A 13,346-nucleotide genomic window follows, 5' to 3' on the forward strand; every position below is an offset into this window, starting at 1 on the left:
AAAAACAGACTCCAACGAGAGACTGCTGAATTGGAATTAATTTGCAAACTGGATACAATTAACTTAGGCTTGAATAGAGACTGGGAATGGATGAGTCATTACACAAAGTAAAACTATTTCCCCATGGTATTTCTCCCTCCCACCCCACCCCCCACTGTTCCTCTGATATTCTTGTTAACTGCTGGAATTAGCCTACCTGCTTGTCACCATGAAAGGTTTTCCTCCTTCCCCCCCCTGCTGTTGGTGATGGCTTATCTTAAGTGATCACTCTCCTTACAGTGTGTATGATAAACCCATTGTTTCATGTTCTCTGTGTGTGTGTATATAAATCTCTCCTCTGTTTTTTCCACCAAATGCATCCGATGAAGTGAGCTGTAGCTCACGAAAGCTTATGCTCTAATAAATTTGTTAGTCTCTAAGGTGCCACAAGTATTCCTTTTCTTTTTGCGAATACAGACTAACACGGCTGCTACTCTGAAAACTGTAAGGAGAGTGATCACTTAAGATGAGCCATCACCAGCAGCAGGGGGGGAAGGAGGAAAACCTTTCATCGTTGACTCCAGAGTCTCTCGAGACTGCTGAATTGGAATTAATTTGCAAACTGGATACAATTAACTTAGGCTTGAATACAGACTGGGAATGGATGAGTCATTACACAAAGTAAAACTATTTCCCCATGTTATTTCTCCCCCGCACCCCACCCCCCACTGTTCCTCAGATGTTCTTGTTAACTGCTGGAAATGGCCTACCTTGCTTGTCACCATAAAAGGTTTTCCTCATTTCCCCCCCCCCCCCCCCGCTGCTGGTGATGGCTCATCTTAAGTGATCACTCTCCTTACAGTGTGTATGATAAAACCCATTGTTTCATGTTCTCTCTGTGTGTATATAAATCTCCCCATTGTATTTTCCATCAAATGCATCCGATGAAGTGAGCTGTAGCTCACGAAAGCTTATGCTCAAATAAATTTGTTAGTCTCTAAGGTACCACAAGTACTCCTTTTCTTTTTACTGAAATGTCTGTTCATGGAAAGCAAATTTCAAATTTGCATGAACAAGATTTCATGGAAATTGAAAGAAAAATTGTCCTAAAAACAGGATTTGCTGTTAGGGACTATAACCCTAACTGGGACTTCAGATGTATTTAATATTCATGATTCAAAATCCAAACATTTTTGGAGATGGAAATCTACATGCTCAAAGAATAATAATGAGCTGATCAAAGTGCACAACAATACAGCAACTTCCATGGAAATCAATTACAATCTTTGGGAGTTGGATTGGGCCTAAATGTATCAGGATCCTGGGAAAGTATTCTTTTTTTTTTTATTTACTTTTGCCTGGTGTTATTATAGGTTGCTGTTGGCTACAATGGATTTCCAAAAGGGACAGTGAATAGTTTGTTTTCACAGAAGGATGATGGTAGTTGTGACCAGCATGCAATCATCTGTGCAGAAGCTAATGCAATTATTCTGAGGTAGGAAGTGTGAGGAATAGTGGCATGAAAGGGGAGGGAGGTGGTGGCAGAGGGTGTGGATGTGGGAGGTAGAGAGGGTGGAGGAAGGGACAGAATGGGGGCAAATGTCACCAGAGGTGAGGAGGAGGATGCAGATGTAGAACCTACATTTGTGCTGGTGGGAGGAGAGAGGAGAAAGAGGTGGGGAGGGGAAGAGGAGTAGGTAGACCTGATGGGAACTGTAGAGATGTGAGAGTAACAAGGAAGAGGAAATGGAGACCATGGGGAAAGTGGGAGGGAGGATGATGATGGATGCTATGATGTAGAAGAGGGGTGTGGTGAGAGCCATGGGTGAATGGTGGATGGACAAGATTACAAAAAGGTACACTAGAATATGTTACCTCACCCTACTAGAGAGGGTGACGAAGACAGCTGGGCTAGGAATTGGGAGGATCTGGGTGGTGGTGGGCAGGGGTGTGTGTGTGTGAGGACAGGAGTATTATCTGTACAGTGCTGGGACCACACAGCTGAAAGGAGGACCATACAGACTTTTCTCCTTGGATAGAGTCTGTGCAACCTCATTCCATCACTTCCCATGGCAGTGAGTCCACAGTATATCCTGAGTCTTAGCCATGGGGCTGTGGTTCCTTACTAGTCTCCTTTGGTCAGTGGCAGAGGAAGAGAAGGAAGAAGAACTCGCGTTAGATATGCTAAGAGAAATAAGTTCAACCTAAAAAGAGCTAATTTATAAAAATGACAGTGTTTTTGTCTTTTACAGAACTGAGGATGATCTGAGTGACACTGAATTAATCACCACATATGAGCCCTGTAGTGTCTGTGAAAACCTAATTAAAGCAATGAAGATAAAGAAAATCATTTGGCCTAATCGAGATGAAAAAGTAGGTAGCAGAAAGTTTACAGCAAAAAGCCGTGTGTCACAGTTACAGGGCTAACTGCAACTCTTCCCCTTCTCTGAGTGCACCACCTCAAGTCTCAGACCCTGTGACTACCTCTCTTCAAGTGGAATCACATGATTTTCCCACTCGCAAATGGCCCTAGGCTGCAGTACCCTGTTCACCAAACATGTTTATCCACCTGGTCCTACTGGGTTTAGTATCTGCTGTTCTTCCCTTTGGAAGCCTACGACCTTCTGATTACAGTGACCTTCTTAAAAAAGGTTTCAGAGTAGCAGCCATGTTAGTCTGTATCCGCAAAAAGAAAAGGAGTACTTGTGGCACCTTAGAGACTAACACATTTATTTGAGCATAAGCTTTCATGAGTTACAGCTCACTTCATCGGATGCATTCAGTGGAAAATACAGTTGGGAGATTTATATACACAGAGAACATGAAACAATGGGTGTTACCATACACACTGTAACGAGAGTGATCACTTAAGGTGAGATATTACCAGCAGGAGAGTGGGGGAGGGGGGAACCTTTTGTAGTGATAATCAAGGTGGGCCATTTCCAGCAGTTGACAGGAACAGCGGGAGGAGAGGGGTAATAAACATGGGGAAATAGTTTTACTTTGTGTAATGACCCATCCACTCCCATTCTTTTGAAAGTTCTAATTCTTGACGTCTGATTTGTGTCCATTTATTCTCTTATGTAGAGACTGTCCAGTTTGACCAATGTCCATGGCAGAGGGGCATTGCTGGCACATGATGGCATATATCACATTGGTAGATGCGCAGGTGAACGAGCCTCTGATAGCGTGGCTGATGTGATTAGACACCTATGATGGTGTCCCCTGAATAGATATGTGGACAGAGTTGGCAACGGTCTTTGTTGCAAGGATAGGTTCCTGGGTTAGTGGTTCTGTTGTGTGGTGTGTGGCTGCTGGTGAGTATTTGCTTCAGATTGGGGGGCTGTCTGTAAGCAAGGACTGGCCTGTCTCCCAAGATCTGTGAGAGTGATGGGTCGTCCTTCAGGATAGGTTGTAGATCCTTGATGATGCGTAGGAGAGGTTTTAGTTGGGGGCTGAAGCTGATGGCTAGTGGCGTTCTGTTATTTTCTTTGTTGGGCCTGTCCTGTAGTAGGTAACTTCTGGGTACTCTTCTCCCTCCTGTCAATCTGTTTCTTCACTTCAGCCGGTGGGTATTGTACTTGTAAGAATGCTTGATAGAGATCTTGTAGGTGTTTGTCTCTGTCTGAGGTGTTGGAGCAAATGCGGTTGAATCGTAAAGCTTGGCTGTAGACAATGGATCGTGTGGTGTGATCTGGATGAAAGCTGGAGGCATGTAGGTAGGAATAGCAGTCCGTAGGTTTCCGGTATAGGGTGGTGTTTATGTGACTATCGCTTATTAGTACTGTAGTGTTGCTTATTTAACCATAAGCACAAAGCATTTAAGAGAAAAGGCTCTTAAAATAACCAAGGGGGCCCTTGAAAAGTCTAGCTTACCCCAGACAGCCCTGGGTCACCTTAGCTCTTGCTCCCACTGAGAGCATGCCTTTTAGTCAAGAAAAAAATCCTATTGTCCTCCTGTGTTCGCAGGCTCGCCTGAAACTGGTGTCTCTGTTGCTGCCACCTGTGCAGCTCTGACTATGCTGCCATTTAAACTTGTACTAGCTCACTGAGAGCAAGTGCTAGTATGTGTATACAAGCAGGGGAATCACACCCTTAGCTCATAGTGTAGGCGTAGTCCCAGTCAACCATTGGTTCCCTGACTGCCTCCCCAGTCCTGGTAATCCATCTTTCGCCTCATTTCCTTTAGAAATCTCCTCCTAATCCTCCTACTTTTACAGTGGCATTAGGAGAGGCATAACAGGACTAGCAGCTTTTTGATGGAGTGTGTCATGGCAATTTTCATGAGTTCTATGCCCGAGACAATATTGTGCCCTATAGATAAGCCCCTTCATTTTCCAATTAAACTGATTTTTACCAAAAAAAGTCTGGGTTTTACAAAAAGTATTATTCAGTTTTTTCTCAAAAAGAAAAGGAGTACTTGTGGCACCTGAGAGACTAACAAATTTATTAGAGCATAAGCTTTCGTGAGCTACAGCTCAGTTGCATCCGATGAAGTGAGCTGTAGCTCACGAAAGCTTATGCTCTAATAAATTTGTTAGTCTCTAAGGTGCCACAAGTACTCCTTTTCTTTTTGCGAATACAGATTAACACGGCTGCTACTCTGAAATCAGTTTTTTCTGATTTTCATCTTACTTTTGTATCATTTAAATATATAAAAAATAACTTGTTTTATTAGGAAAATACAATACATTGCATGAGATGTATGTTTTATGATAATACATTAATCTGTGTGTATAAACAAGCTGTTATTGATGTAAGGCTATGTATTAGTCTAGAAGATGCACGCAATAAACAAAAAGGTGCACACACAAGCTGTGAAGTGCGTGTGCATCTGAACGTACTGATGAATCTCATGCCTACCACATACACATTTCAAGCTATTAGCAGATAATGGTTTAAAGGTTTGACACATGAAAATGGGAAGAAAAGGAAAATCTGTATTGGACTACATTTCAGAACATAAGGAAGTATTTGAAAGTTTTTAAAAAAACAAAAACAGGAGAAAAGGATGAAGTTGAGTGTATGCGCTGCAAAGGGAGTGGCCCAATTATTAAATGTAAATATTTATAGGCTAATAGTTCTAAGTCTACAACTGTAAATTGTTTATTCAAATGAAAAATGGGGATTCCAGAGACATTGTTTTCTTAAACTCAGGGTGGCATTGTGTTTTGAATTCTGTTTTAGTACTGCAGCAAACCACATTGATGAATGGAATTCAAAGCATTAATCTACTGAATACTTTTTTCCCCTGTCTTTCCATCCACCAAAATAAACTCTAATATTTACCCAGAAAAATTAATAGTTTTTTGCACTGATTTTCACCTGTTTTTGTGATGATAAACACTGATAGTTTCTTGGGAATTAATTAAATTAAAACTGAAAATGAAGGGCCCCACCTATAGAATAAATTAAACTGGAAATTTCCAGGGGTAATACCTAGCAGAATGCCTGGCAGATCGCTCCTCTTACAAGATGGAGAAATTCAAAAAAGGGCTGCCTGAATATATGTGGAAAGTTTTATTTTAATATTTAATCAAAGGCTCAAGTGCATTTATTTGCATATATAATCATAGTGCATTAAGGACCTGATCCTGCAATATTGAGGTTAGTTTTACCGTTGACTTCAGTGGTTACAGGACCAGGTGCTATGACTTCCATTTCATGGTGTAATTATTTTTAGCTAGCCAAAGAAATTAAATTCAAACAAAAGCATTATAACTGAAATTACCCAGGCTCAAAAATCAGGAAATTCCATGATACAGAGTGTGATTTTTTTTTTCCCCTGCACACCCTCTCCATGGCCAGCCACCTTGCATGATAAAACCATGGAGATTTTGCTGTATTTTACAGTTTTCTGCTTTGGAAGGGGGCAGGGTTTGGTCCTGTATATGCATCTGGGGCTCAACTGCAGCTGCTGCGTGAAACGTAACTGAGTTTTCTGACCTTGGTGCTTGTTAAATATGTGTCAGCTGTGATATTCCATTAACAGTGTTTCATTTAATATTTCATAGAGTGAAATAGGACTGTTTTTTGGAGTCACAAGTCTCAATCTTGCAGAGATTTAACTCAGTGGGACTATGTTCACAAATCGTTCAATGACTGGGGCCAGAGGGCCTGACTCTGCAGTCACTTCCTATATACGGATATTTCTACAGTATAATTATTAAAGTAGAATGAGAACTTCTTTTTTCTGAAGATAATACAGCTCATTGAACTAAGATCCTTTTTTAATGACTGTATAAATGATTCTGTAAAGTCATTTCAGCACAAGAATTAATCTACCTGATTAGAGTTTGAAATAAAATTATTTGACAGTCAGCAACTCATGATAGTTACTATTATGCCCCACTATGAAATGAATCCAGAAGATTATTTAAAAAATTCCCTTCAGCACAACAAACTACTAAATAGTGCCACTTTTCATTAGAAAAGTGAAATGGTCAATATTTTCCACTCATTTATTTTCTTTTTGTTTTCTTCTAGAAGCAACCAGAAGGTGCAACTAAAGATCCAACAGGTAGGCAACTATATAAAATATGAGCGAATATTAAATGCATGAAAATACTGCTTTAGGCCCCGTTTGGCAAATACACAACTTTACATATGCGAAGACCCATTGAGTTTAAAGAGACTTGTCACATATGTAAAAAGAAAAGGAATACTTGTGGCACCTTAGAGACTTGCAAATTTATTTGAGCATAAGCTTTCGTGAGCTACAGATCACTTCATCAGATGCATTCAGTGGAAAATGCAGTGGGGAGATTTATATACATAGAGAACATGAAACAATGGGTGTTGCCATATACACTGTAAGGAAAGTGATCACGTAAGATGAGCTATTACCAGCAGGAGAGCGGGTGTGGTGGGGAGGGAATAAACAAGGGAAAATAGTTTTACTTTGTGTAATGACCCATCCACTCCCAGTCTCTATTCAAGCCTAAATGAATTGTATCCAGTTTGCAAATTCATTCCAATTCAGCAGTCTCTCGTTGGAGTCTGTTTTTGAAGTTTTTTTGTTGAAGAATTGCCACTTTTAGGTCTGTAATCAAGTGACCAAAGAGATTGAAGTGTTCTCCGACTGGTTTTTGAATGTTCTAATTCTTGACATCTGATTTGTGTCCATTCTTTTACGTAGAGAATGTCCAGTTTGACCAATGTCCATGGCAGAGGGGCATTGCTGGCACATGATGGCACATATCACATTGGTAGATGCGCAGGTGAACGAGCCTCTGATAGTGTGGCTAATGTGATTAGGCCCTATGATGGTGTCCCCTGAATAGATATGTGGACAGAGTTGGCAACAGTCTTTGTTGCAAGGATAGGTTCCTGGGTTAGTGGTTCTGTTGTGTGATGTGTGGTTGCTGGTGAGTATTTGCTTCAGGTTGGGGGGCTGTCTGTAAGCAAGGACTGGCCTGTCTCCCAAGATCTGTGAGAGTGATGGGTCGTTCTTCAGGATAGGTTGTAGATCCCTGATGATGCGTTGGAGAGGTTTTAGTTGGGGGCTGAAGCTGATGGCTAGTGGCGTTCTGTTATTTTCTTTGTTGGGCCTGTCCTGTAGTAGGTGACTTCTGGGTACTCTTCTGGCTCTGTCAATCTGTTCTTTCACTTCAGCAGGTGGGTATTGTAGTTGTAAGAATGCTTGATGGAGATCTTGTAGGTGTTTGTCTCTGTCTGAGGGGTTGGAGCAAATGCGGTTATATCGTAGAGCTTGGCTGTAGACAATGGATCATGTGATGTGGTCTGGATGAAAGCTGGAGGCATATAAGTAGGAATAGTGGTCAGTAGGTTTCCGGTATAGGGTGGTGGTTATGTGACCATCACTTATTAGCACCGTAGTGTCCAGGAAGTGGATCTCTTGTGTGGACTGGTCCAGCCTGAGGTTGATGGTGGGATGGAAATTGTTGAAATCCTGATGGAATTCCTCAAGGGCTTCTTTTCCATGGGTCCAGATGATGAAGATGTCATCAGCGTAGCGCAAGTAGAGTAGGGGCATTAGGGGACGAGAGCTGAGGAAACGTTTTTCTAAGTCGGCCATAAAAATGTTGGCATACTGTGAGGCTATGCGGGTTGCCATAGCAGTGTCGCTGATTTGAAGGTATACATTGTCCCCAAATGTGAAATAGTTATGGGTGAGGACAAAGTCACAAAGTTCAACCAGGTTTGCCTTGACATTATTGGGGATATTGTTCCTGACGGCTTGTAGTCCATCTTTGTGTGGAGGCAGCTTTGTGTCCATGTTGGTGTAGAGGGCTTCTACATCCGTAGTGGCCAGGATGGTGTTTTTAGGAAGATCACCAATGGACTGTAGTTTCCTCAGGAAGTCAATGGTGTCTCGAAGATAGCTGGGAGTGCTGGTAGCGTAAGGCCTGAGGAGGGAGTCTACATAGCCAGAGAATCCTGCTGTCAGGGTGCCAATGCCTTAGATGATGGGGCATCCAGAATTTCCAGGTTTATGGATTTTGGATAGCAGATAGAATACCCCAGGTCGGGGTTCCAGGGGTGCGTGTGTGTGGATTTGTTCTTGTGGTTTTTCAGGGAGTTTCTTGAGCAAATGCTGTAGTTTCTTTTGGTAACTCTCAGTGGGATCAGAGGGTAATGACTTGTAGAAAGTGGTGTTGTTCATATTCCAACCTATTCAGGATGACGACAGCACCTCCTTTGTCAGCCTTTTTCATTATGATGTCAGAGTTGTTTCCGAGGCTGTGGATGGCATTGTGTTCTGCACAACTGAGGTTATGGGGCAAGTGATGCTGCTTTTCCACAATTTCAGCCCGTGCACGTCGGTAGAAACACTCTATGTAGAAGTCCAGTCTGTTGTTTCTAGCTATGTAAAGTTACTCCCGTGCATAAATATTCACAGCAGAAGTGCCTTTTCAATTCAGCCTTTTGTTCTCTTTGTGACAGTGGGACAGTCCTTTTATCTATCATGAGTACATGAGCCCTATCAAAGTTATTTAGGAGACTTTCTATTTTTGTATCCTACTGTTTCTTTCCCAAATTGTATCCTATCCTGTTGCCCCACCAATGAACTCTTTCTTGAGAAGAGAGGAATATACATTATACATCAAGGATCTGCTGCCATCCTTTCTCTTAAAAGCAGAAATCAGTATATGGAAACTAGAAAGTTGGTGCTAATTTATATGTTCAAAAAAAGTAAAGAGGACCCTGAGAATCGGAACAGTTTAATCTTTCTGTAGGCACATGAGTTCACAAAGTAAACAACTTGAACTGCTGCTCCTTCTCATTTCAGATGCACAGTAACTTCTATCCTACTTGTTATAGTCTGACTCTTATTTAATGTGATTTATTGATATACATTTGCTTAATCATGAAAGCAATGATGCATAAAATAGTCCAGTTAATGTAGAAACACCGAGTCATATAGAAAGATGAAGTAGTTTATTCCTTTAATAAATATTCAACTCCTGTTAACATTAGTAGGTTATGCTTAACATTAATGAGAACTGCTCATATACATCAAGAGAAATGACTGATTAGCAAAAATTGTGCAACTGTTTCTGCAGTATTTTGTAGAACTATTGTTTTTCTGTGCTATCTTGATAGACATTTGCCTTATCTTATTGTATTTCCATATGTTTGTAAAAACGGTACCAATTTAAGGAATTATTTCGAGTAAAAGTATCAGAGTCTTGAGGTGGATGGACTCCATGGCTTTGGAGACTGACACTAAACTGCCTTCTGAGTGCATATTGCCTAAACATACTAATACTTTACATTTTCCCCCTCATGGAATCCCACATTCAGAAGAAGAAGAAAATAATCCAAGCACTGAATCCTTTCAGGTAAAATGCAGCATCAAAAAAGTCATGAGCATTTGTGATGAAAAGATTTTAGCACTCCAAGGTGAGTTTTCTGGCTTTTTAATACTTTCTCTGAGATCTGCTGAAGACTCTAATGACTTTAAGGTTTAATTCAGCAGGAAGTTTGATCAGTGTTTTTAGTCTTTCCTATACTGGCATTAGTTTAATCCAATTTTAAATGCAGTTTGAAAGTGTATGTTAGTCTAATCACTTTCAAAATCAGTTTAGAGTATCCACACTAGTCCACCAGGAATGATCAGGTATGTTAAATCATGTTAAGACAAATCTCTGGTCAAGAACCCACCATCCACCAAAAAGGCCTTAGCATAGTTCTGAAAAATTGTTGCAACCTATATTTCCCAGACTTACAAATTTACTTGCATAAGAATGTACTTTTCTTCTAAGGAGGAGAGGAAGTTGTGTTTCTGTTTAGTTCTAAGTTTCATCAGGCAGTATTTATAGTTGCAGTTTTACTTACAGCTGATCGAGAGAAATGTAATAGAAAGGATGCTGAAGGAACTCCAGTCTCAGGAGAGAAGGAAGGAAAGACAATGGAAATACAGTCACCAGCAGATGAGGAACATGCTTCTGGTCAGGTAAACACATTAAAAAAAAGAAAAAGAAAAACGGATAAAACCAGAAAAATATGGCTACATAATGCTTTAAATATTTATATTAGAATGGTTAAGATAGTAAGCTCTTTGGGCAAGGAACCATCCTTTAATTTTGTATTTGTACCGCACCTAACACAGTAACGTTCTGGCCCATGCCTGGTGCTCCTGTGTTACTATAATGCACATAATAATAATTAATAATATGGTAAAGATGAAAACTCACTAAATTGGCCTGTGAGCATTGAGTAAAATTTTTAATGCCAAAATTTTTAATTGGTTGGAGATTATCCCTTTGACTTTAATTGTAGTTAACATTTTGAGAAGTATGCTGGTATGAGACTGACAAATTTACCATAATTTTGTTGGCTACTGTAGCTGAGGTTGCTGGCCCCTTTAATAGCAGGAACTACTGGTCTGCCTATTAACGGAGCTTGGCCCTTTAAAACTCAGGATCCTTTTTCGAGTGCTGTCCCTGTGGGTGCTCCACTCCAGGTCACAGTGCGTCCCGGCGCCGTTGATCGGAGATCTTCAGTAGCAGTGCCTGGTCGGGACGCACGCGCTCAGCTGCTGTCTCACATCGTCGTTGGGGTCTGCCTGAGTACGTGCATCCCGCACCCCCCTCAGTTCCTTCTCAACTGTTGTCGGCTGAAGAGGGGACTTGGGGCAGTGCTCATCTCTTCCCTAGTTACTGTAAGAAATAAGTAGAGAAAATAGAAATAGTTAGCTAGCCATTTCCCACTTCTCCCTTTCCTTTAGCATAGTTCATTAGTTTAAAAAAATATATTCCCCTGCCCTCAAGTTAGTCTCTTGTTGAGACTTCCCTGGCCGTTCATACTTTTGTTATGCTGTGGTCGCCACGGTTTAAGAAAAAAAAAAAAAACCGATGAAGTCCTTCACACTATGAAAACTCTAGAGCCACTTTGCGCGCATTGGGCATATACCCATCCATCCCCTGGAGACCACGGTATCACCCTTATCAGAGGCACAACAATATCAATATCACCGACCCCAGTATGACACTGGGAGAAACCACAACAGACCTCTTAGGCGCAGGCAAAACCAGGCACAACCAACTACTTTCCACCTATCGGGTAACAAATAACAATTTTGAAGTGCTGGTCAGGGGTTCTGCGCGACCACCCCTTGACTCCGCCGCCTATTTGCTCATTGGCTACTGCCTCCAGGCTTTCCACCATGTCTGGCAACAGATCACGCAGGACCGCTTGGTCCTGGAAATAGTTCAGTCAGGTTACTCCATTCCTTTCTTATCTTCCCCGCTCACCCTTTCCCCTTCCTTGTCCCTCTTTAGGGACCCCTCTCACGAGCACCTTCTCCACGTTGAGGTGGCTCATCTTCTCCACCTAGATGCAGTTGAACATGTACTGACGCAACATCGGGGGAAAGGGTTCTACTCCCACTACTTTCCGACCCAAAAGAAAGGAAGGGGGTGGAGACCTATTTTAGACCTACGCTGACTGAGCTACTTTGTTCGTGTACAAAAATTCAAGATGGTTACATTGGGCACAATAATACCCGTGCTGGAACAAGGGGACTGGTTCACAGCCCTCAACCTACAAGATGACTATTTTCATATATTCATTCATCCAGCACACAGATGCTTCTGCGATTCACACTCAGACACAACTACTTTCAATACAGAGTACTTCCAAACGGACTCTCCACAGCACCGTGGGTATTCAAGACCCTAGCTGTAGTTGTAGCCCACCTCCGCAAACACAGGATTATATTTTTCCCCTGCTTGGATGACTGCCTATCAAAGCCAGCTCCTACGACGAGACGTTAAATGCGACAAACTTTACCCTCTCCCTTTTCCACAGTCTAGGCTTGCAAATAAATTTCCAAAAATCCACCCTAATACCTACACAGCCGGTAGAGTGCATTGGAGCCCACCTGGACTCGATTCGAACTATAGCCTCGCTTCCATACAACAGATTCCTCACGATTACGCTTCTCATACACATGATCGCTTTCGCCCCAGAATACAGGCATGGACCTGCCTTCAGCTTCTTGGTCACATGGCAGCCACCACCTATGTGGTCAAATACGTCACGCTGCACATGAGGTGCCTTCAGGGTTTTCATAGATTCATAGATACTAAGGTCAGAAGGGACCATTATGATCATCTAGTCCGACCTCCTGCACAACGCAGGCCACAGAATCTCACCCACCCACTACTGCGAAAAACCTCTCACCTATGTCTGAGCTATTGAAGTCCTCAAATCATGGTGTAAAGACTTCAAGGAGCAGAGAATCTTCCAGCAAGTGACCCGTGCCCCATGCTACAGAGGAAGGCGAAAAACCTCCAGGGCCTCTTCCAGTCTGCCCTGGAGGAAAATTCCTTCCCGACCCCAAATAAGGCAATCAGCTAAACCCTGAGCATATGGACAAGATTCACCAGATACCCAGGAAAGAATTTTCTGTAGTAACTCAGATCCCACCCCATCTAACATCTCAACTCCAACTACAAATCCAAAAGACACAGTTTCTGCATAACACTGACTCCGCCACCAAACTTATTGGCCTCCCTACATTGGTGGACAAAACCAGGGAACCTATGCACGGGTTCCACCCACACTCCCCAGTACTCAAGCTTACCACAGAGGCTTCCCTGTTAGTTTGGGGAGTGCATCTAGGCGACCACAAGGCACAGGGCTGCTGGTCCCTATCAGAGACATGTCTACACATCAATCTCACACTCAGCAGACACTTCTCCGAGAACACGAATGGGAATTACGTTCCATGATACTCTGACAGCTCTTCTCCCACTGGGGCACTCCATCGACCTGTTTGCCACTCCTCAAAACCACAAATGCCATCTATTTTGCTCCAGAGCGGGACTCAGAAACGCATCTTTAGGGGATGCTTCCTCATTCCTTGGAACAACTCCCTCATGTACAGTTTTCCACTG

General features: G+C 42.2%; 1 protein-coding gene across 10 annotated transcripts in view; it reads left to right on the forward strand.

The window, feature by feature from the left end:
* LOC119848137 overlaps positions 1–13,346 on the forward strand; it is an 89,259-nt gene that overhangs the window by 46,553 nt on the left and 29,360 nt on the right. For 8 of the 10 annotated variants that reach the window (XM_043518437.1, XM_043518441.1, XM_043518426.1 and 5 more), the window contains 5 exons: positions 1,353–1,474; positions 2,232–2,352; positions 6,466–6,499; positions 9,730–9,846; positions 10,284–10,399. In XM_043518437.1, coding sequence (XP_043374372.1) covers positions 1,353–1,474; positions 2,232–2,352; positions 6,466–6,499; positions 9,730–9,846; positions 10,284–10,399 — 510 coding nt within the window. The remainder of the gene's footprint in view (positions 1–1,352; positions 1,475–2,231; positions 2,353–6,465; positions 6,500–9,729; positions 9,847–10,283; positions 10,400–13,346) is intronic. The other 2 variants (XM_038383559.2, XM_043518410.1) reach the window with 2 other exon arrangements.

This window comes from Dermochelys coriacea, chromosome 1, assembly GCF_009764565.3.
Source record: "Dermochelys coriacea isolate rDerCor1 chromosome 1, rDerCor1.pri.v4, whole genome shotgun sequence".
NCBI lineage: Eukaryota > Metazoa > Chordata > Testudines > Dermochelyidae > Dermochelys > Dermochelys coriacea.